Source organism: Gorilla gorilla, chromosome 18, assembly GCF_029281585.2.
Source record: "Gorilla gorilla gorilla isolate KB3781 chromosome 18, NHGRI_mGorGor1-v2.1_pri, whole genome shotgun sequence".
Classification (NCBI taxonomy): domain Eukaryota; kingdom Metazoa; phylum Chordata; class Mammalia; order Primates; family Hominidae; genus Gorilla; species Gorilla gorilla.
The window spans coordinates 20,889,134-20,913,729 of record NC_073242.2 but is presented as its reverse complement, the minus strand read 5'-3'; the positions used below and the strand labels follow the sequence as shown (position 1 = coordinate 20,913,729).

At 45.4% G+C, this 24,596-nt stretch overlaps 1 protein-coding gene across 2 annotated transcripts in view; it reads left to right on the top strand.

Moving 5' to 3' along the window:
• Positions 1-23,786, top strand: part of CRYM (crystallin mu) — a 31,240-nt gene extending 7,454 nt beyond the window's left edge. The window contains exons 2-10 of one of the 2 annotated variants that reach the window (XM_055365435.2): positions 3,308-3,414; positions 3,928-4,182; positions 4,680-4,833; positions 6,665-6,727; positions 12,364-12,465; positions 14,513-14,696; positions 20,086-20,207; positions 20,960-21,044; positions 23,464-23,786. In XM_055365435.2, the coding sequence (XP_055221410.2) occupies positions 4,013-4,182; positions 4,680-4,833; positions 6,665-6,727; positions 12,364-12,465; positions 14,513-14,696; positions 20,086-20,207; positions 20,960-21,044; positions 23,464-23,528 (945 nt within the window). In that variant the 5' untranslated portion in view covers positions 3,308-3,414; positions 3,928-4,012 and the 3' untranslated portion in view covers positions 23,529-23,786. Of the gene's footprint in view, positions 1-3,307; positions 3,415-3,870; positions 4,183-4,679; positions 4,834-6,664; positions 6,728-12,363; positions 12,466-14,512; positions 14,697-20,085; positions 20,208-20,959; positions 21,045-23,304 lie in introns of those variants that run through there. The other variant, XM_019012863.4, reaches the window with a different exon arrangement.
• Positions 23,787-24,596: the final 810 nt, after the last annotated feature.

Below are 24,596 nucleotides of genomic sequence, written 5' to 3'. Positions count from 1 at the left end.
ATTTACAGTTCCACATGGCTGGGGAGGCCTCACATAGTGGAAGGCAAGGAGGAACAAGTCACATCTTACATGGAGGGCAACAGCAAAGAGAGAGCTTGTGCAGGGCAACTTCCATTTTTAAAACCATCGGATCTTGTGAGACTCATTCACTATCATCGGAACCGCAGGGGAAAGACCCGCCTCCGTGATTCAATCATCTCCCACTGGGTCCCTCCCACAAGATGTGGGAATTATGGGAGCTATAAGAAGAGATTTGGGTGTGGACATGGAGCCAAACCATATCACATGCCTTGGCCAAGATCAGAGACAGGCACTTTGAAGGAGGAGGGTTGGGGTAGGAGCTTTATGCTCAACAGGATGGCTAAATATACATATTCAACAGGTGAGAGAAGAAGCTATGAATATTCATGAAAGTGGTCCTGATGCATGTGTATTTAACAAACATGCATGTTACATACAACTCATGTTCATTTTGGGGTGGTTGCAACATTTAAATATATTACAATTCAGCCTGATACATCAAAAGGTCTTTTCAGGACATGAAGGCATGCAAGTGTGCAACCTCTGTAAGTCAGCCAGAACCATCCTATAGTTGGTAGTCTTATCAGGAGAAAGTTACTGAAATCAGCCTCTTGTCCAATCAAGCTGTAGTTATGGCTGGTGGAACAAGGGGTCGGTTAGTCAATATCTGTGATTTGGATGAGTTGTAATTGTTTTAATATTGCCTATCTTCAGCCGGGCACGGTGGCTCATGCCTGTAATCCCAGCACTTTGGGAGGCCAAGGCGGGTGGATCATCTCAGGTCAGGAGTTCGAGACCAAGACCAGCCTGGCCAACATGACAAAACCCCATCTCTACTGAAAGTACAAAAATTAGCCGGGGGTGGTGGCATGCACCTGTAATCCCAGCTACTTGAGAGGCTGAGGCAGGAGAATCACTTGAGATCATGCCACTGCACTCCAGTCTGGGTGACAGAGAAGGACTTTGTCTCAAAAAAAATTTTATATATATATATATATATATATATATATGCACATATATACATATCTACATAGATACATAGATACATATACATATCTATATAGATACATATATATGTATATACATATATGTGTGTGTGTATATATATACATATATATATATAGAGAGAGAGAGAGAGTGAGAGAGAGAGAATCACTCTGTTGTCCAGGCTGGAGTGCAGTGGCACGATCTCGGCTCACTGCAACCTCCACCTCCCTGGTTCAAGCAATTCTCCTGCCTCAGCCTCCTGAGTAGCTGGGATTACAGGCACATGCTACCACACCTGGCTAATTTTTGTACTTTTTGTAGAGATGGGGTTTCATCACGTTGGCCAGGCTGGTCTCAAACTCCTGACCTCACATGATCCGCCCGCCTTGGCCTCCCAAAGTGCTGGGATTACAGGTGTGAGCCACTGCGCCCAAGCCATGTTCCCTATCTTCTTTGAGCAGGGCTGGGGAAAACAAAAACAAAAATATTGCTTATCTTCAAGCCAGTGCTTGTTTAGCTGCTGGAGAAAACAAAAACTTTGTGGCAGTTAGAACATAGCTTTTTTCTTTAAGTGTAAGGGTGCGTGACTTAACCCTTCCTGGCATGGCCTTAAATCCTGTTTATAATTTGTTATCTTATTGCCACAAAGAGTCTGTTCTGTCAGTCTTGTGATCTGTGTATTAACATTAAGGCTGCTCAGTTGTGTCTAAACTCTAAAAGGGAGAGGATGTAATGAGGCATATCTGATTTGCCATCCCATCATGGCTGGAAACTAAGTCTTTAAGGTTTTTCTGGGGTCTGCTTGACCCAGAGGGGGTTCATTCAGTAGGTGAGGGGCATAGGATTTTATTTTTAGTTCACATTCACAAAAACAAAGGGCCAAAAAAGTCTTACTGTGTCACACAGGCTGGAGTGCAGTGGTGCAATCTTGGCTCATTGCAGCCTCCGTCTCCCGGGTTCCAGCAATTCTCCTGCCTCAGCCTCCTGGGTAGCTGGGATTACAGGCACCCGCCACCACACCCAGCTAATTTTTGTATTTTTAGTAGAGACAAGATTTTACCGTGTTGGCCAGGCTGGTCTCGAACTCCTCACCTCAGGTAATCCATCCATTTGGGCCTCCCAAAGTGCTAGGATTACAGGCGTGAATTATCATGCCAGGGCTATATCTCTGTGCTTTCTAAACCCAATAAATGTGATGTAATAATAATGCTAACAACACACGTGATGGGCCAGAAACATTTCTATAAGCCCAGCGGCTCTGGGCATAAATTTCTAGGGATGGTGAACCGAAGAAACAAAATTGTGTCATTGAAATCAGCTTTTCCCAACCACCAGTGTCTTCTCTCTCTCCCTCTTTCTCTCTCAGTGTTCACTTATTACGTGGCTACTCTGTGCCAAGCACTGTTGCTAAACACATTATGTACAATTTCTCATCTCATTGGTACTGATTTTGACACTTACTCATCCACTGTCTTTTATCATGATGTGACCATTTCCTACAAAATGCCCTATGTAGCTTCCAACCAAAATACCACAAAGCACAACTTCAGCAGTCCTGCCTCTTGACCTTCTCCCAGGCTCTGCTCTCGCTCATCTGTTCCATCCTTTGCATTGACAGAAGACCCATCTTTCTAAATGCTTACTCTCTTGGAGCATGTTAATTTCTTTCCTAGGAATCACCATTCGCAGCTGCCTGACTCCAAGAATCGTTCTCAGTTTTATCTCCTGATGCTCCTAGACCTCAGCACCTTATTCCAGCCTAACACATCTGGCAACTCACTGTTCCCAGAGCTATTCAACATGCCTTCCACCTCAGGGCTTTACTTGGCCTGTAATGCCCTCTTCCTCTCTTTCTGCCAAAGTAGCTTAATGATTAGGAATATAATTCTGAAGTCCAACCATGGGCAAAGCCAGCTCCTCTGCTGACTTGGTGGATGACCTTGAACTAAATTTCTTCCCTTCTCAGAGCCTCCAATGGACAGTAAAACTAATAACAACACCTCCCTACCTTAGAGGTTGTTGTATAATTAAATGAGATAATACACATAAAGTGCATGGTGCAGTATCTGGTACATAGTAAAGATCAATAACCTGATGTTATCATTGTTGTCGTCACTATTATTATTTCAGACCTTGGTTTCTCCCCACTCTTTCATGAAGCCCTTATCTAACCACTCCAGGTCAAAATCATCTCTCTTTTCTTTGAATTAACTTACTTTTCCTATCACTGATTTGATGACTAGGATTTATTGCCTTAAGCTTTACATCATTCCTTTCCGATTTTATTTCCCCATCTCAGGTAAAAACTCCTCGAAGGAAAGATCCTGCAATTTGGCTTTTTGTGAGATGGAAAAGATTACACCTTGCCCTGCAAACTTCCCCCCTTTAAAGGCGAAGGTTTGTTAGGTTAGTTAGCCTGTGAGAAAACTGTGCGTTCTTAGCAATCAAAGGCCAGACATCTGGGGGTACGGGGGGAGGAAGACTAGGATAAGAGACTCTAGACGGGGACAGAATTAAAAGAAAAAAAATTAAATAAGCCTCCGTCTCCTTTTATCTCCTAGCAATAGGCAGTAATTTAATAAATAAAGGAGCCCCGTTAGCGTTTTCCCTGTCCATTCTTTCCCAGGCACGGTGACCTAGACAGCAGCAAAAAGCGAGTTAATAGGGAGGGGTTAGGTAGGATGCAAAAGTCAAGGAATGTGGCTACAGCTGATTACAGGAACTGAGAAAGTGGACCAAACAATATTGACTCCCAGCACGCCACCGCGATGTCCATCTTGGGGAATCCGTTGCTGGAAGGGACCCATCTCGCCCACCTTAGGGGTCGAGGTGGGCGAAGGGGGAGGAGAGGGCTGGTGGGGCGGGGCGGGGTTGCTCCGCCCCCGGAGGCTGGGCTGTGACCAGCAGGCGGCTCCACAGCGCAGCGGGCGCGCTCATAAAGGGCACAGCCGAGGGTACTTGGATCGCGGTGCGGAGACTGAGGTTAGAAGGCACAGGTGGCGAGATGAGCCGGGTACCAGCGTTCCTGAGCGCGACCGAGGTGGAGGAACACCTCCGCAGCTCCAGCCTCCTCATCCCGCCTCTAGAGACCGCCCTGGCCAACTTCTCCAGCGGTCCCGAAGGAGGGGTCATGCAGCCCGTGCGCACCGTGGTGCCGGTGACCAAGCACAGGGGGTGAGTGAAGAGGGCCGGGGTCAGGGGCAGGAGAAACTGGAAAGGGGGGAAAGGAGGAGCAGGAAGAGGAGGGGTGGGAGAAGGGAAGAGACGGCTTGCCTAATCGTTGCTAACAGCTGCCACTTTTAATAGGCGCCACCCGGTGTGCTAAGTGGGCGTTTTACAGGTGTTACCTTGTTTATTTCAGCACACTCTCCACCTAGGGAGGTATTGATGCCACCATTTGATTGGTGGAAAACTGAGACTCAGAGAGGTTAAGTGACTTACCTAAGCTTACACAGCTACTAAGTGGCAGAGCTGGAAAGGTTTTCTGATCCAGAGCCAGACTTCTGAACATACTGTGCATAGTGTCTAAGGGAAGGGCAGAGGGATGCGGGGGCTGGAAGAGGGCCAGTGGGGTGGTGAGGAAGGAAAGAAAAAGGAAGGTATATGGATACTTTCTAAGAGACCCCAGCATTGATGGGAAGGGGCTGAAGCTGCTCCCTCTCTCCTTGTAGCTACCTGGGGGTCATGCCCGCCTACAGTGCTGCAGAGGATGCGCTGACCACCAAGTTGGTCACCTTCTACGAGGACCGCGGCATCACCTCTGTCGTCCCTTCCCACCAGGCTACTGTGCTACTCTTTGAGCCCAGCAATGGCACCCTGCTGGCGGTGAGCAACTTCCTGTCCCGGGGTGGAATGGGGCCCCTGGGCCCAGATTGAAGCTCAAAAGTAAGTTCTCCACAGCAGGGGGAGTCTTGATTGCGACTACGCGTGCCCCTCTGCAAGTGACTGGATACCAGCAACAGTGAAGGTTATCTGTGTCCATGTATCTATTTCTAGGACTGCCTGAGGATGCATAACACGGCACCAGCGCCCACTGCTGCCTCAAGCATGTGACAGTGTGGAAATAATAATCTTGTCATTCTTGCGTATGTCCTTGTCCTATACTCAGTTGCCCCAAATACACAGCTTGAATGAACCCATTAGCCAAGGGAAGACTTACTTACTGAATCCTTGTCGACATGGAAAAGAAGGGGTGTTCTATAATCCCTGGGAGTCTTCAGAGGGGTATACGGTGTGACCTGTTTTAATATCTAATCATAGTTTCAAAAGGTAGCAGTAGCTTGTGTTTATGGAGTACTTTTTAATGCATCAGGCACTTTTCTAAACATTTCACATTTATTAATCCTCTTAATACTTAAAACTATTCTATGATATGGGTAATATGATTACTCCCACTTTATAGATGAGGAAACCGAGTCAGAGCAACTATGTTCAACTTACCGAGGTTTATGTAACCAACAATTAGCATGGCTGGACTTCAGAGCTGCTCAGTCTAAGTCCACGGTCCATGGGTCCAGACTCTTCTAAGACCACCGCCATTTTAACTGCTACATATTGGGCACTTACGTGCCAAGAAGGAGATGCTGATCACATTCAATTCTGCGAAATTCCTCTATGGGTGTTTTTATTAACTCCCCTTCCCCCCAGTTTCTATCGAGGTCCTTGAGGCTCAGGTTAGTAGAGTCACTCTGCTTGAGGTCACACATCTGGTTAGTGAAAGACTCAAGAATCACTCCTAGGTGTGACAGTTAACTCTTAAGGTCTGTGCGCTCCAAGCTGGGTCTTACAATGTCCTTCCTTTTCCCCTGAATTTCTGGATCGCCAAATAATCTGGCCGTTTAACACTCCTTTGAGAATATCTAGCTTTCCCCAACTTATACTCATCCAATGGAGATGGCATTCATACTGCCTGCCAACAGCGGTTTCCTAGGGGGGTAGAACCCAAGGCTTTGAAACTAGATGACAGCTGAATCTGCTCAGTGACTTGGTGATTCACTTCCTCATCTGTAAAATGAGGTTGATGATGCCTATTTTTTGATGATCAGCTGAGATGAATAACAGAGAGAGGAGTGCAGAGGATGGTTTTTACTAGCGAGGCATAATTTTCAACCTTCGCTGTGTGTCGGAATCACCTGGGCTGTCTGGGTCTCACTCCTGGAAGAGATACAGACTGGGTTAATCTAAGGGTGGTATCTGAGCATCTTCACGAAGCTTTCCACATGTGCAGCAGGAACGGAGAGCCACTAAGAGTTTCATGGCCCTTGTCCAGATGTCAATTGGCAACCTTCTCTCTCTAGTTCCTTCTTAATTTGGTGTTTTGAGAATCCTAGGGCAAGAAAAGAAAATGGGCAGTTCTTGAGGGCTCACCATGTGCTAGATGTTTCCAGATATGCCAGTGCATTTAATCCTCAAAATAACCCTCTGAATGGCTGGCATTATCTTCTTTACAGGTGAGGAAACCAGTGCTTAAAGATTAAAGTGTTTGTTCAAAGTTGCATATCTCGTAAGTGGAGGAATCGGATCCAGGTCTGACGCCAAACTCATGCTGTTTGTAGGATGCTATAAAACTTCCTAAGCTAATATTTTAGAACTGTTTCTTCTAATTTATGCAGTGGACAGGGGTTCCCCTTGCTCACTGTCTCTCCTTTCCTCCAAGGTCATGGATGGAAATGTCATAACTGCAAAGAGAACAGCTGCAGTTTCTGCCATTGCCACCAAGGTAAGATGAATGGCTGGCTGTGCTATTAAGGTGAGCTGTCAAGTGGGGTCTGGTGTCTCAATCTTGAGAGACTAAAGGAGAAGTGGGGAACTTATTTTGGTTTCCTGTTGGACATAGCTGGAACTCCAGATGTCAGATATATCAGTAATTCACGAAATTATTAGCTACCGTTTAATGTGCATGACCAGATTTCAAGTACCTTATGTGCATAATTCTCAATCTTCCCATCAGTCTTGAAGAATAGAAATGAGAAATTCTCTCCACCTTCCAGGTCAAGGAATATGGCTCAGAGAGCTTCTGTGAATTGCCCAGGATCACACAGCTAATAAGTGCTAGAGTAAGAATTTAATACTTGACCTCTCTGGCTTCCAGGACTGGCTTCTTGTCCCTGTACCACATTGCCCCTGGTAAGACAGTATAATTGTCCCATAGACCAAAGCTAGTACTACACAAGAGGCTGAGTGAACTGAACAGATCCAAGCCAGATCCGTGTATTCATTTGACAAGTATTGACTGAGCTTCTATCATGTGTCAGGCACTGTTCTAAATGTTAGGGAAATGGCAGTGAGAAAAACAGAGGGGCACACACAGGGGAGGTAGACAATACCAATAAAAAGGAAAACACAGGCTGGGTACAGTGGCTCATGCCTGTAATCCCAACATTTTGGGAGGCTGAGGCAGGCGTATCACTTGAGGTCAGGAGTTGGAGACCAGCCTGGTCAACATGGTGAAACCTCGTCTCTTGTAAAAACACAAAAATTAGCTGGTCGTGGTGGTGGGCGCCTATAATCCCAGCTGCCCGGGAGAGTGAGGCAGGAGAATCGTTTGAACTCAGGAGGCGGAGGTTGCAATGAGCCCAGATCGAGCCACTGTACTCTAGCCTGGGCAACAGAGTGAGTGTCTTAAAAAAACAAAACAAAAAATGAAACAAAACAAAACAAACAAAAACATCTTTTGAGTTTAATAATGTGTTAAATAGTAATAAATAATATGTAATTAAATAATTAGTACATATTAATACATGATTAATAGCGTGCTTAGAATTTGCTAAAAAATAAAACCAACAATAATCCAAAAAGCCACATAACATGTTAGGTGAAGATAAAGCAGAAGTGAGAGTATTGGAGAAGGTGTCACATTTTACATTATCCAAGAAAGGCCTCCCTGAGAAGGTGACATTTGAGTCAAAGCTGAAAGCAGTGAATTAGCGAACCATGCAAAAACACGGAGGGGCACTCCGGGCAGAGGGAACAGTAAGCAATGGGGGTGATGATGTTCCCAAGCAATGTCAAGGCATTCTATAAGAAAAACAACATTTTTAAAAGTTAGAGTTAAGAGGATGAGGCTTAGGAAACAGGGTGTCTGTGGGAACGATTGGAGCCTGGAGTCTTTCACGTTAAATGTGGAAGTACAAGGTCTTGGGACACTGGTTTTCCTAAGTTATTATAAAGGAAACGTGGTAACCCAGGGAAAGTTGCAGCAGCAAAGACCAGGTGTTCAGGTTGTATGTCGAGGTTTTCTAGATACCTGCTGGGGAGGGAAGAATGGGAGGATTAATCTGGTAATTGTATGCGAAGGGAGTAGACCAACAGCACCCACCTCGATGAACTGGTTTTTAGTTATATCCAGACCTGACTCAATTGAAGTAATCAAGGACTCCTTGCTATGTTTGCTGGTAATTTGGGAACAGAATGAATCTTGTATTACTGTCATTTGTAAAGAGCTTTAGTCTTTTTCAAACTCATTTCCAGCCCCTTGTCTGGACTACGAGTTTCTGTGAGGAAGGCAGAGAAAGTATTAATGGCCTCATTTTACGCATAAAAGAATAGAAACTTGGGTTTCCTGAAGTCATACAACCAGGTTCCTGTGGGTCCTTTTGAGGCCACATGGTCTTGTCCCAGATAAGAAGTTTCCAACAGAAGCAAGCTATGCAGCAGCATTAGCTAGGGAAGTTTTTAAAAACTCAAATTCCCATGCCTACTGAATCAAAATCACAGAGTGAGGATCAACCAGGTCTGGAAACCACACTTTTGTAGACCCAGCCTGCAATAACACTGCTTTGTTGCATTAATAAAAATCTGTGCTCCCAGAAGTATCAAGAAGCCTTGGGTTGACACTTCAAAGTTTAGACACTTCAAAGTTTAGGCTGAAACTTCACAGCTTTATTTCCAGGGGCTCAGATGAACTGTTTCAATAAGGAACAAAGGGTCTATTTTACTTGTTGCCTTGAGAGTAGAATATTTTCTTGTCCCTCATTTCTCTTCTATTTAGGGCTCTTGTTGGGGAGAATAAGTATATGGAGCTCTAGGGTCTGATGAACATAATACATTTTTTGTGCTTGGGTCTCACATAAGCTTCATTGAAGCCTCTGATATGTTTTCTCAAGGTGACAGTATATATTAGGGTTTAGCACTGACATGCATTTATTCAACAAATATTTGAGTGTCCACCAAATGCAAGGTTCTACACTCAGCATGGGGTAAGCAAAACCAGATACAGTACTTGCCCTCATGTAGTACAGGGTCCAGTGGGGGAGGCAAGATATAGTCCAAAGATCACATCAGTAGGCTGGGCGCAGTGGCTCATGCCTGCAATCCCAGCACTTTGGGAGGCTGAGGCAGGCAGATTACCTGAGGTCAGGAGTTCAAGACTAGCCTGACCAACATGGAAAAACCCCATCTTTACTAAAAAAAAAAAAAAAAAAAAAATTAGCTGGGCATGGTGGCGGGTGCCTGTAATCCCAGCTACTTGGGAGGCTGAGGCAAGGGAATTGCTTGAATCCTGGAGGCGGAGGTTGCAATGAGCCAAGATCACACCACTGCACTCTAGCCTGGACAACAGAGTGAGACTCAGTCTCAAAAAAAAAAAAAAAATTCACACCAATAAATATGAAACTACAACGCTGACAAGTGCTGTAAGAGTGTAAAGCAGTGTGTCTTGATCTAGCCTGTGGCTGTGTCTCTGTAAGGGATATTTGAGCTGAGATTGAAGGATAATCAGTTACTTGTGAGGGGGAGAGGGGACAAAGCAGCCTAGCATCCTATGGCAAGGAATTAATTCATGCAAAGGCCCTGTGGTTGAAGGAAGTACATGAGCTTGGGAAGCTGCAAGGAAGCCAGTATGGCTGGAAGACAGGAAGTGCAGGGGAACATGGCATGGTGGTATGAGAGACGGCTTTAGAGATAGGAGGGCCAGACCATGCAAGACCTTGGCAAATGCAAATGAAACAGACTTTCAGACTCTTTAAATGAGAAACCCAGCAGATTCATATACGTGTACTTAATAACCTGCATGCTTATCAGAAAAGATTGAAGTGCCACTAATGCTGTTTCATAAACCTTATAAACATATGATTAAAAATCGGCTGGGTGCAGTGGCTTACACCTGTAATCCCAGCACTTTTGGAGGCCAAGGCAGGTGGATCACTTGAGGTCAGGAGTTCGAGACCAGCCTGGCCAACATGGCGAAACCCCATCTTTACCAAAAAAAAAAAAAAAAAAAAATTAGCCAAGTAAGGTGGCACATGCCTGTAATCCCAGCTACTCAGGAGGCTGAGGCACGAGAATCGCTTGAACCCAGGAAGCAGAGGTTGCAGTGAGCTGAGATCACACCGCTGCATTCCAGCCTGGGCGACAAAGCGAGACTGTCTCGGAAAAAAAAAAAAAATTTAAAAAATATCAATTATCACACTATTACCAGGGCAACAAATTATCAAGTAAGACAACCAATTAGAATTACACATTTAGTTTAGGAAGTTGAAGGTTATTTTTATGGGATACTGTAACAATTTCTGAAGCTCACCTGTACTTTCAAGAATAGATTCATATTAACTGAGAACAGAAGAAAATGGTAACAATTAAGGAAAAAAAATCTAATTATCCTTATCAGACAGCAACATAAGATTTCTAGTCTTGTGGATATTATCATTTTGAAACCTTTTCAAATCAGAGACGTTAAACTATATTTTATGGCACAGAATGGTATCTCTCCTTCGGTAGCTGCAGGAGATAAAATTAATTCCTAATATTTCAGAGATGCTGTTTTGCTAGTAATTAGTAGTTAAGAAGACTTTTCACTTTTTAAATATTATACTCCAGAATTCCAGTGAGTAGCATTTTATAAAAGAACAGACCACAGGGAACTCAAAGTTTACTAAATGGAATAGAGAAAAGGCAGAAGAGGGTTTTATTTAATACATATGGTGTCGAGGGCCAAGTGATGTCTTTCCTCTATGCCAGTGGTTCTCCACTGAGCATGAGTTTGCCACCTGCTCCAGAGACATTTAGGAGTGTGCAGACGTTTTTAGTTCCCACAACTTGAAGGGGTGGAAAATGCTACTAACATCTAATGGATAGAAACCAGAGATACTGTTGCACATCCTATAATACACAGGTTGGTGCCCCTCCCCAATAAAGAATTGTCCAGCCCAAATGGTAGTAGTACCGAGGTTGAGAAGCCCAGTGCTACCTCTTGTAGGTCATAGTAGGTATGTACCAGTTCTGTGAAAATAAGACTACCTCTGTCCTCATGGGGCTTAAAGACCTGTAGAAGAAAATCTACAAACAAATAAGTGCTATGGCCTGGTGCATTCTATCAAGGAGGTCAGAAAGGCCTCATTGGAGAGGTGGCACTGGACATGAGTTGATCACAGAATCCTGCTCTCAAACACAGACACCCTCAGGAGATGCCACAAATGCTAATTCTACATTCGTCTTTAGAGGAAGACAGAGGCAGTGAAAAGATCAACAGAGTTGGCCCAGCAAATATAGCTAGAACCCTGGGAAGGAAGGGCTCACAGAATCCAGGCAGCTCTTAGAAGCAGCTCAGAGCTCTGAGAAGTGGGTATGGCTGAGCATGTACCTGAGATATGAAGAAAGGACATGGGCTTTGGAATATGGAAGACAGGACTTTAGAGCCACACTGTGCCCTTCGATAGTTGTAAGACCTGGCTAGGTGCGGTGGCTCACGTCTGTAATCCCAGTACTTTGGGAGGCCGAGGTGCGCAGATCACCTGAGGTCAGGAGTTTGAGACCAGCCTGGCCAACATGGTGAAACCCCATCTCTATCAAAAATACAAAAATTAGCTGGGTGTTGTGGCGCACACCTATAATCCCAGCTCTGCAGGGGGCTGAGGTCAGAGAATCACTGGAGCCCAGGAGGCAGAGGTTGCAATGAGCCAAGATCGTGCCACTGCACTCCAGCCTAGGCGACAGAGCGAGACTCCGTCTCAAAAAAAAAAAAAAAGAAAGAAAGAAAAAGAAAGAAAGAAATAATTTTAAAAAGTAGTTGTAAGACCCAGAGCAAGTTCACCTTTCTGTTACCAGGGCAACCTCAGTCTCTTCATCTGTAAGAAGAAGATAATAGGAGTCCCCAACTCGTAGGACCAATGTCTAGACTAAATGAGATCATGGGGGCAAAGCATTGGCATACATTAGCTGTTCAGTGAAGCCTTCTTCCTTCTTTTCCCACTTGACACAGGGGAAACTAGACACAAAAGGAAATTCTCTTGATTGCCTGCAAGCTTTTGAGGGAGGCAGAAGAGAGGGCAGAAGTCACCTGATACTCAAACCATCTTAGTTTTGTACCCATCTGCTAGGGTCTCCCTTGACCTTTGCCACTTCATTTCTCTCATATAGTTTCTGAAACCTCCCAGCAGTGAAGTGCTGTGCATCCTTGGGGCTGGGGTCCAGGCCTACAGCCATTATGAGATCTTCACAGAGCAGTTCTCCTTTAAGGAGGTAAGTCCAGGGGTGAGGGTGGGAGAGAAGAGGGAAGGGGGTGGTCCTTGACCTGTCTATACTGCTTCACTGCACCACAGGTTATTCTGAAATAATTAAGTTGTGAGCCCCATCTAGACCATTCTTGTATCTTCATGACTTCCCAGAAGCCCTGATGGAGGGGATGGAGGATGAGTCAGGGGAAGATCTGATTACCTGTTTCCAGTCCTCAGTTCAGAGGGCATTTGTCTGAGGATACAGCAAGCTTACTCGGTTAAAAGATTCTATTATATCTCTTGTATACATTCAGTTGTCCTTTTAGCTCCTGTCTATTATGTTTTTCTTAGGAGAATCCAGAGTTTTTAAGTATTCAAGGTTATGGATAAAAACTGAGTGGGATGAGACCTGGAGACCAGGAGGCCGCAGCCTCTCTCTTTTGCAGTCTCCATACTGGTCCACCTTCCCCCCACTGCGGCTCATGCTTCCCCCTGGGAATTTTTGATGCTATTGTTATTTTATGTGTGTGTATGAAAGGGATGGAGCAGTTTTAAAGTATGATTTAATGATGAAAATAAAACCACTGCCTTGGGAAATATAGACTATTAGGTGAGTGCAAAAGTAATTGCAGTTTTGGCCATGACTTTTTTTTTTTTTTTTTTTTTGAAATGGAGTCTTGCGCTGTCGCCCAGGCTGGAGTGCAGTGGCATAATCTCGGCTCACTGCAACCTGCATCTCCCGGGTTCAAGTGATTCTTGGGCCTCAGCCTCCCAAGTAGCTTGGATTATAGGTGCCCACTACCACACCTGGCTAATTTTTGTATTTTTAGTAGAGACGGGGTTTCACCATGTTGGCCAGGCTAGTCTGGAACTTCTGACCTCAGGTGATCCACCTGCCTTGTCCTCCCAAAGTTCTGGGATTACAGGCGTGAACCACTGCGCCCAGTTGCCATTACTTTTAATACAAGGAAGAAAACAAAAGAAAAATGCCCTTTCATCTGTTTTCAAAGACAGTTAAGGTTTTCTGATCTTCCCTCTTCAGCTTTTTATAACATAGCTTTAGTCACGTTAGATATACACCATTTTATATCCTCTCTTACTGAATGTTCTAACGTCACTTTTCAGGTTATCTAATTTTTGCATAAAATTTGCATAGTCTTCTATCAAGAAGGGTGAAGAGGTTAACCATGCACTTCCGGCTGGGCAAAATGTCCTGTTTTTCACCTTGCTTGGTGAACTTGCTTAGACATAAAGTTTGTTTCCGTATGCATTATATTTCCTTATGAGAAATTCTGTAGGCCTTATTTTCAGTTGACAGGTGACAAGCCCTTGACCCAAACATTGAAACCTGTCAAGCAAATCGGCAAGTCCCCAGCTCCTGGTGAGGCCGCTGCCCCACCCTCCAACCCCAGCACCTTTCAGGATTCCAGCCATAGCTACCATTCTTGGCCTTTTCATTGGCTGTGCCATTTACCTTCAGACTCGTCTGATCTTGAATTTCCTAAGTATTCTTCACCGATCAAGTTATTCCATGAAAAACATTATCATAAATAATCCTTCATATGAATCTCCCACCCATTACAACTCCTTTACGGGGTCTCAGACATAAAGTGTGAGTTCCACACAGACTTTGCCAGTTATATTTCCATTTTACAGATGTGGAAACTAAGGCTGAATGACATGAAGCAATTTCAGGAAATAGCAGAGTAGAGATTGGTTCCAAGCCTACCTGGCTCCAGAACTTGCTCTGCTAATCATTATGCTATTAATATATAATAGCTATAAAGCTATTGAGGCTGTGCCTCTTGGCCTAGAAGTGAAATACTTCCACTCTTTTTAAAAGGGGAAAGTGGTAGAGAATGCTGATTTTCAAATACCTGGCTAGGTGTCTAAGTTAATGCTGTACCCCTGATCAAATGTCCATTCTCCATGGGGAATGATTTAGGAGTGATTTAGATAACCACCGACCCCTATGCCAGAGTAGTTCAACTTTCCCTTCGCATCCCTTGGCTCAGTGTAACATAAGCAGCCAAAAAATGGCGCCAATGTCCTTCTTGTTACTCCCAATGAAGGTGAGGATATGGAACCGCACCAAAGAAAATGCAGAGAAGTTTGCAGACACAGTGCAAGGAGAGGTACGGGTCTGTTCTTCGGTCCAGGAGGCTGTGGCAGGTGCAGATGTGATCATCACAGTCACCCTGGCAACAGAGCCCATTTTGTTTGGTGAATGGGTGAAGCCAGGGGCTCACATCAATGGTAAGTAGAGTGGCTCCATAAGGCATGATGGGTGGTGGCCAGGCTCCTCTCTAGACTGGACCAGTCGACTACATTTGCAGAGCCAGTTTATTCATGCAGAATGCCTAAGCTATTTAAGGGCCTTGAAAACATGTGAGATTGAAAAAAACAATATTTGGCTGGGTGCAGTGGCTCATGCCTGTAATCCCAGCACTTTGGGAGACTGAGGCAGGTGGATTGCTTGAGGCCAGGAGTTTAAGACTAGCCTGGTCAACATGGCAAAACCCCGTCTCTACTAAAAATACAAAAGTTAGCCAGGCATGGTGGCTTGCACCTGTAGTCCCAGCTACTCATGAGGCTGAGGCATGAGAATGGCTTGAACCCAGGAGGCAGAGGTTGCAGTGAGCCAAGATTGTGCCACTGCACTTTAGCCTGGGCAACAGAGAGAGACTCTGTCTTAAAAAACAAACAAACAATATTTGCTCCAAAAAATGTAAAAGGGAAATTACAAACCTGAAACTAAAGAATATTTAATGTTCTATAAAATGTAAATTTTTTTTCTTTTTTTGGGACAGGGTCTCACTCTGTCACTCAGGCTGGAGTGCAGTGGCGAGATCTCAGCTCCCTGCAACCTCTGCCTCCTGGGTTCAAGCGATTCTCCCACCTCAGCCTCCCAAGTAGCTGGGACTACAGGCATGTGCCACCATGCCCAGCTAATTTTTTGTAATTTTTGGTAGAGACAAGGTTTCACCATGTTGGCCAGGCTGGTCTCGAACTCCTGGCCTCAAGCAATCTACCCACTTCAGCCTCCCAAAGTGCTGCGACTGATTACAAGTATGAGCCACTACGCCTGGCCATAACATGTAAAATTATGGCAAATGGTAATTCACAGCTCAGTTCTAAAATGTGATGAAATTTAAATCAGAAAGGCCAAATGAGTCACTTTTTCTTAACACTAAGAATTATAAAACTTTAAATTTCTTTTGTACTGTAATTTTTTATGTGACATGTATATGCTTTTTAATATGTGTGATAGGATGAGGGGCAGGAGAGGGGGCTCTAGACATGAGGGTGCCTGGGGCCTCTGTAGACCTTCAGATGGCCCTGGGTGTTATAGCAAGAGCTAGTCTACATCTAATACTATTATTGCAGGTGCTGTCATGAATTCTTTGTATAATTCTTTGTATATTAAATGACATTATTCTATGTATAATGTCATTTAATACTTATAACCAACTTATGAGGCAGGAACTATTATCATAAACATTTTATAGGGGGATAAACCAAGGCATGGAGAAATTATATAACTTTTCCAAAGTCACAAGTTTTTGTTTGTTTGTTTGTTTGTTTTGAGATGGAGTCTCACTCTGTCACCCAGGCTGGAGTGCAGTGGCATGATCTCGGCTCACTGCAACCTCCACCTCCCATGTTAAGTGACTCTCCTGCCTCAGCCTGCCGAGTAGCTGAGATTACAGACACACGCCACCATGCCAGCTAATTTTTTTGTATTTTTAGTAGAGATGGGGTTTCACCACATTGTCCAGGCTGGTCTCGAACTCCTGACCTCAAATGATCCACCCGCCTCAGCCTCCCAAAGTGCTGGGATTACAGGCGTGAGCCACTGCGCCCAGCCCAAAATCAGAGGTTCTTGATGGCAGAGCTGGGATTTGAACTGAGGCACTCTATCCTCAGAGTCCAAGCTTTAAATGATACTCATGATTGCCTTCCAACAGGAAGACTGGATTCTGGTGAGCAGAGCAGGCAAATTTTAGAGGATTTAAAGATGGTCTTGGTGCCCTGTGTTTTAGTAACAAGCACATGGTGTGAACTCAGAAGCTAAGAGCTTTGCACACGTGGGCAGATGAGCCGGCGAGAGCCAAGTCAAATGATGACACATTCAATCATACATGCTGACTGAATCTCTACCGTGTGCCAGGCACTATTCTAGATGCTGGGGATGCCACAATAACCAGGCAGTCAAGGTCACTGGTTTCATGGTGGTTAATTTCAGTGAGGAGAGATAGACAACAAACAAACACATAGAGGAACTAGATCGTTCTGGCTAAAGATGAGACCGGAAAGAACAAGGCCCTGGGTGATAGAGGCTGGTGGTGGAGGTGGAAGGTAGAAGCAGAGAGAGGTGTTTTCAATAGGGTTATCTGAGAAGGTCTCTAAGATGTGTTTTTTGAGCTGTGACCTGAATGAGGAGGAAGAGCAGCCATGCCAAGAGCTGAAGGAAAGGCATTCTGGGTAGAGGGCACAGCAGATGCAAAGGCCTTGAGTGTGGAAGCGAACATGGCGTGTTTGAGGAATGGATCAAAGTAATTTGAAAGTCTCAGGCTGCATGGGACTGGTGGTCAGACTGGGTCCAGGGAATGGGTAAGAGGTAAGTCAGGGCTGAGTTTATGGACAATAAGACCATTTCTGGAAGGACCTGGGAAATCAAAAGGAACCAGTTCATGGTGAAATCGGTTTCCAAGGCTGCATCTTCAGAAAGATGGACTTGATTTTTTTTTCAGCTTAAAACAACACATTATTATCATCTCACAGTTCCTGTGGTTCAGGAGACTGGGTGTGGGTAGCTGGATCCTCTGCGCAAAGTCTCACAAAAAAGAAATTGGGCAACATCCGGGCTGCAATCTCATCTCATGCTCGGGGGTCCTCTTCCAGGCTCCCATGGTGTGGCAGGATTCAGCTCCTTACACTGGAGGATGGGGGGAGCCCCTTTCCTTGGGGCCATTCTCAGCTCCCAGAGATGACCCAAATTTCCCACCATATGGACTCTCCATCCTCACATCCAGCCACAGACATTCTCCCTTATGTTGGATCCCTCTCTCACTTGGAATCACTCTCCAGGAAGGGCTGACTTGATTTTGAGTCAAGGCATCTCTTCTGTTTTCCTGGCCCAGGGACAAAATTGGTTTATGTGTTCACAGAGGCAACACATACATTTAAGAAAAATGTGTCACAAGCGCAGACAACAGGGAAACACCAACAACAGATTTTACTTAGTTTACAGCTCAGCGGAGGGACAGGCCCAGTTCCACCCTCCCCCATGCCTCCCTCCTCCTGCCCCCACACCCTGTCAAGCCTGTCTTCGACCCTCACTCATTTAGCCCCATCACAGCCAAGCCAGAGCCTTGTTTGAGTCAGGCCTCTCTCTCTTTACTGCCTGGCCCACCTCCATCCGCCTGAGTGACCTCACACAACCCTTTGAGAACTCGCCCCACTCATAAGCAGTGGTTGTGCAGGGGAAATAGTCCAGTGAGAAGGAGTGGCCTGAGAAACGGGGGTTTTGTTCCCACCAGCTTATGATTTATTTACAAGCTTCCTTAGCTAGTGCTTTTGTTCTATAGAACTCTCCGCACAAACAACCTTCAAGATGGACATTTTTACACAACTCTCTTTGGAAATTAGAATGAAGGAGAACAGAACGGGAGGGAACAAAGGGAGAAAACTGGGCGGCAGTGGAAGAAGGCATATAAATGCTGTCTTATATTTGTATAAGGCTTTATAGCAGTTTTCAAAGACTAGCCAGCCAGGGGCTGGATCCAGCCAGCAGATGTGTTTGGTTTGGACCATAGAGTAATCTAAAACTCAAGGAGTGACATATGCAAATAGATTTCCTGTTTCTCTTCTAAGAAAACAACTGGGGCATATCTGGTAACAGTGGATCTACAGTCACACGTGGTAATGATTAGCTGGAGCTGAACAATGACTGTCCCCTTCGGAAGGGCCTGCTGGCTTCTCCGCCCCTCAGTCTCCACCACATCTAATCCAGTCCCTCTGACCAGCTTTGTTCATTTTCATTACCTCCCTGGCCTTGCAGGCATTTGGTGGCAGCCTCTGCATTCTCCTGTGTCCTGGTGCCAGGGGGCGTGACATCTTGGATTCATCATTCTGGTCCTGGACTCCATAGAGGATGTGACAGTTCAGGGCCAGGACGGAGCCAGTTTTCTTTCTGCCAAGACTTCTCCATGACCCTGACACTGAGTTTTTGTTGTTGTTCTTGTTGTTGTTTTTGTCATGAGTTAAGAGAGAACCGGGGGTGAGGAGAGGGAAAGGGGCACAGTGGCAGGGGCCTGTGGTCCCAACAGTTTGAGAGGCTGAGGCGGGAGGATCACTTGAGCTCAGGAGTTTGAGGCTGTGGTGAGTTTTTGTTTGTTTGTTTTTTGAGATGGAGTCTCACTCTGTCGCCTGGTTTGGAGCACAGTGGCGCAATCTTGGCTCGCTGCAACCTCCAACTCCAAGGTTCAAGAGATTCTCCTGCCTCAGCCTCCCAGGTAGCTGGGATTACAGGCGTGTGCTACCATGCCCCGCTAATTTTTGTATTTCAGTAGAGACAGGGTTTCACCATGTTGGCCAGGCTGGTCTTGAACTCCTGACCTCAAGTGATCCACCCACCTCAGCCTTCCAAAGTGTTAGGATTACAGGCATGAGCCACTGCGCCCAGCCTGTGGTGAGTTCTGATTGCACCACTACATTCCAGCCTGGGCAACAGAGTGAGACCCTCTCTCCAAAAAGAAAAAAATATATATTAAAAGAACTGGTTGAGGGTGAGGAATGGGAATGATGGAGATCAAGAGGAGAGTGGGGTGTGAATAAGCACCAAGTGATGTCTCTGTTTCGGGATTTTTGTGAGGAAGTTGTTCCTGTTAAGCAGAAGAGGTGTGAGAGCCTAGGTGCTCTCTCAGACCTAGATTCACCCATCAGATCCTTAACCTTGGCAAACACCTTCACTTCTTTGAGCCTCCATTCGTGCATCTGTTAAGTGAGAACCAGACTTTGAAATGTACTTGCGAGAACCATAAATAGTAAGTGCAAAACATCCCACAGAGAGTAGACACCCTGTAAATGAATGCTATATCATCTCAAAATCTTTTAGCAATGAGGTGGGATATAGAATAGAAAGGCAAAATGGTAGGTAGTTTTTTTTTTTTTTTTTTTTTTGAGATGGAGCCTCACTCTGTTGCCCAGGCTGGAGTGCAGTGGCATGATCTTGGCTCACTGCAACCTCTGCCTCCCAGGTTTAAGCAATTCTCATGCCTCAGCCTCCAGAGTAGCAAAGACTACAGGTGTGAGCCCCCACGCCTGGATAATTTTTTGTATTTTTAGTAGACACAGGGTTTCACCATGTTGGCCAGGCTAGTCTCAAACTCCTGGCCTCAAGTGATCTGCCTGCCTCAGCCTCCCAAAGTGCTGGGATTACAGGTGTGAGCCACCACACCTGGCCTATTTCTTAATAAGTATTTCATCCTACTGATTGGGAGAGCATGGCCTGGGGAATGAGGGGGTATTTTGAATCTGAGTGGGTTCACGAGTCCTTTGTTCACCTCTCTCCTATGCTTTGGCCTTCTTAGTAGCCTTTGGCACTAATCCTGGGCTTAGGGTCTGTTTTGCTGTCTCTTAGCTGTTGGAGCCAGCAGACCTGACTGGAGAGAACTGGATGATGAGCTCATGAAAGAAGCTGTGCTGTACGTGGATTCCCAGGAGGCTGCCCTGAAGGAGTCTGGAGATGTCCTGCTGTCAGGGGTGAGGCTCTTCTGACCCCAGTCAGGGCTGCCACCTGGCTGGCCTCACCTGGATCCCAGGGTTTCATTAACTTCCCTTCCAGTTTGGTCTGCTCCAGACCTCAGCCACCCCACCTCCTTGTAGGGCAAGGAGCTCCTAAACATTTTGCAACCGAGACCTCAGCCACCCCGCCTTCTTGTAGGGGAAGGAGCTCCTAAACATTTTGCAACCCTCTTTAATTCCATTCCAGAAAAATATGGGCATTATGGGTGGTGACGTGTGTTCCTGGAAGGAGAAGCTCAGTGGATTTTATTTTTTTGCTGGGCTGTCCTATAAAGAAGTGGGATTGGAAGCTTCTTGCAGCCTGGAAACCTTCCCAATGTGGCCAACATGATAAGACTGTGTTGCCCACCTTCTGGCCTCATTTTACAGTTACAATCAGCATAAAACAAGAAGGGAGCTGCTGGCATGCGTGTTCAGATAACAGCATGTCTATTTCCTCACTGACACAATGATCTTGGCAGGACAGCTCCCTGAGCACCAACTCGAATCTCTGTGTTTATGGTATCACAAAAGCAAATGTCACCCCAAAAGGATTTCGGGGCCAGCCTCCTCCCTAATATCATTCAGTGTACAAAGGATCTCTCTCTCTCTTTTTTTTTTTAATCAAATTTATCTCTTATCCAATTCAGGAATTCCCTGGGCTGGCTTCAAAAGCCAACCCTGAACAGACTTTAGCTTCATGCCTGGGTCAGCGTATGTTTGTTTCCTAGGCCGAGATCTTTGCTGAGCTGGGAGAAGTGATTAAGGGAGTGAAGCCAGCCCACTGTGAGAAGACCACGGTGTTCAAGTCTTTGGGTAAGATCCATTGCTCCCTGGGCACAAATCCAACTAGAGCACAAGGCAGGGTCACCCATTGGTGGAAAGAGCAGTGAGTCACCAGACTCTGCAGCTGAATCATTGTGCTCCATCATTCAGGTCAATTATTTACGTGGCTTAGCCTAGTGTTAAGCCCATGAACTCTGGAACTGAGCAGTCCTGGGTCGGAGTCCCTTCCCCGCCACTCAAAGGCAGGTGTCCTTAGGCAAGTGATCTGACCTCTGTAGGCCTCAGTTTCCTCACCACCTGTTACCATTGAGGATTAGGTGGGATTTGCATATAAAATGAATCAGTTCGGTGCAGATCTTGATGAAATTCAGAAGGTACCCTTCAGAGGTGGAGGGGGCAGGGGACAAAGATGTTAAAAGACAGGAACCTTAAGGGAAATGGCAGAGACCCAATCTGAAAGAGTCAGATGGAAAGTATAGCCTAAGCCCTGTTCATTCCCTCCTTCCCTACTCTCCCACTTGCTGCTTTGAGGAGGGCTTCCATGGGGAGCCCCCTACCACCTGAGTTGTATGGGGTACCTTATAGAAGCCCAACAAAGGATGGGCTGCCAGTGGCCAGTTTGTCCCTTGCCCCAGGTCCTCTTCCACCCTATGAGATTGAAGGAAACAGAAGTACATGGGAACAGGCTGAGCTCGGTGGCTCACGCCTGTAATCCCAGCACTTTGGGAGGCCAAGGTGGGCAGATCACTTGAGCTAAGGAGTTTGAGACCAGCCTGGCCAACATGGTGAAACTCCATTTCTACTAAAAATACAAAAATTAGCCAGGCATGGTGGTGCACATCTGCAATCCCAGCTACTTGGGAGGTTGAGGCAGGAGAATCACTTGAACCCGGAAGGTGGAGGTTGTAGTGAGCTGACATCATGCACTCCAGCCTGGGCAACAGAGCAAGACTCCATCTCAAAAAATAAATAAATAAAGTGCATGGGAACAGAGCTGATACACCTAAAACACTGAAATACTCCCAAACTGGTTGGTAAACAGTTGCTATCCTGAGCCCCTCGAGAGTGCCCTCTGTCCCCCTCTCATGTATGGAAATACTTCGTGATCAAGCAGCAAAAGAGTAAATGCCTGGCAGAGCATCAGGAGCACTCTGGCCACCCAGAGCCCATGCCATTGGTTAAGTATCCATGCCTTGCAGGTTGGTAAATGTCTTTAAAATCTCTCATGCACTGGAAGACAAAGGCAATACAATTTTATCTGGAGCCTGGTTCAGAGACATCACATGGATCCAGTTTTGTCTGAAAACTTCAAAGGTCATGGCAGATCAGAGGTCAGCCAGCCCCTACTTAAGGAGCCAAAATGCTACAGAAACTTGTTCTGTCCTTTTTGGCAATTTTTGCTTTCTTACTTTCGGGGATCAGTTTATTGGTACATCGTTTCATCTAACAGATGCATATCAAGCACCTAATTATCTGTGCTGGGTGCAGAGGTTAAGGTATCTACCAAAATTACAAGACAAAGGGGAGATATCAAAGGATGCAGCATTCAAACTGGACCAAGCGTCAGAAAGCTACAGTCTTTGGGCCAGACCTGCTCTGCTGCCTGCTTTTGTGTGGCCTATGAGCTAGAAATGGTTTTTAGATTTTCAAATGAATGGGGGGAGAAAATATTTCATGATGCCTGAAAATGATACAAAATTCAAGCTTCAGTTCCATCAATAATTTCACTGGAACACAGCCCACAGCCAGGCTCTTTTGTTTACCTGTTGGCTGTGTTTTCTACTCTAAAGGCAGAGTTGAATAATTGTAATAGAGACCCTGTGGCCCACAAAGCCTAAAGGATTTACTGTCTGACCCTTTTTGAAAAGTTTGTTCAGGCCAGGCGTGGTGGCTCACGCCTGTAAGCCCAGCACTTTGGGAGGCCGAGGTGGGCGGATCGCCTGAGGTCAGGAGTTTGAAAGTAGCCTGGTCAACATGGTGAAACCCTGTCTCTACTAAAAATACAAAAAAAAAAAAAAAAAAAAAAAAAATTAGCCAGGCATGGTGGCATGCACCTGTAATCCCAGCTACTCAGGAGGCTGAGGCAGGAGAATCACTTGATCCTGGGAGGCAGAGTTTGCAGTGAGCCAAAATCGCGCCACTGCACTTCAGCCTGGGCAACAGAGCGAGACTCCATCTCGAAAAAAAAAAAAATTAAAAAAAAAATTTGCTCAGCCCTGAGCTAGATTTCGAAAGACGCACAATTTGTTGGTGGGTGTTTCTTACTATCATATTCTCTGCCCCTTTGCAGACAATTGAAGCCTGAGCTCATCTCTGGGTATCAGTCCCTGTTATTCCAATAGGCATTGGCAACATGGACATGTATCAGGAAACTGCCAGCCACGGGGCCTGGGTTGTTTCAAGAAAAGTTGTTTTGACCAAAGGCGAACCACATTTCTGTCTATTCTAGGAATGGCAGTGGAAGACACAGTTGCAGCCAAACTGATCTATGATTCCTGGTCATCTGGTAAATAAAACAAAGAAACTTGATGTTGAGATGGATGCTTGAGGAATGTTGCTGCTGGTTCTCATAATTTCTAGAGTAAATGAGGGAGTCCAGTCCCCAGTGAACTCTCCTTTTGTGCTTATCATGTTTTACCTTAAATGCTGAGATCCTCATTTATGTTTGTAGTTGGAAAGCAAAGCTAGGTAGCCATTTCTTCTGTTCTACCAAGTTATAATAGCATTCATTTCCCTTTATATTTCCCTGAAATAAAGCACATTCCAATTGTGCAGTGTTTGCTTCAGTAACTTCTATTACTATCACAAGGAAACTGAGAGGGATCAGATGCTCCCATTTACTCCCTGGGGGAGCTCCACTGGCTATAATGAAACTTCTTTTTTATGTACTTATTTAGTAGTTACAACTCACATACTCTAAGATCCACTAGTTTAAACTATACAATTCAGTAGTTTTTTTTTTGGTTTTTTTTTTTTTTTTTTTGGGATGGAGTTTCACTCTTGTTGCCCAGGCTGGAGTGCAATGGCATGATCTTGGCTCACTGCAACCTCTGCCTCCTGGGTTCAAGTGATTCTCCTGCCTTAGCCTCACGAGTAGCTGAGATTACAGGTTCCACGCCACCACACTCAGCTAATTTTTGTATTTTTAGTAGAGACGGGGTTTCACCATGTTGGCCAGACTGGTCTTGAACTCCTAACCTCAGGTAATCCGCCCGCCTCGGCCTCCCAAAGTGCTGGGATTACAGGCGTGAGCCACCGCTCCCGGCCAAGCCTGGTCATTTCTTACAAGTGAAATTCTACAATATGTAGTCTTTTGTGCCTGACTCCTTAACACTTAGAGGAAAAATGGAGTTTCTGTATAGATCAGGGCTCCTTTGGTCATAAGTGGTAGAGACTACAACTCAAACTACCTTAAGCTGAATGAATGGAGAATGAGATTTATTGGCTTTTGTAATTAGGAACACACAGGTAACTGGTTTCAGCTACAGCTGTATTCAGGGGCTCCAACTGTCCACCAGGGCCTGGTCTTCTTCCCCGTTGGCTCCATTATCAAGTTCTCCCTGGTAGTGGCAGGACATTGGT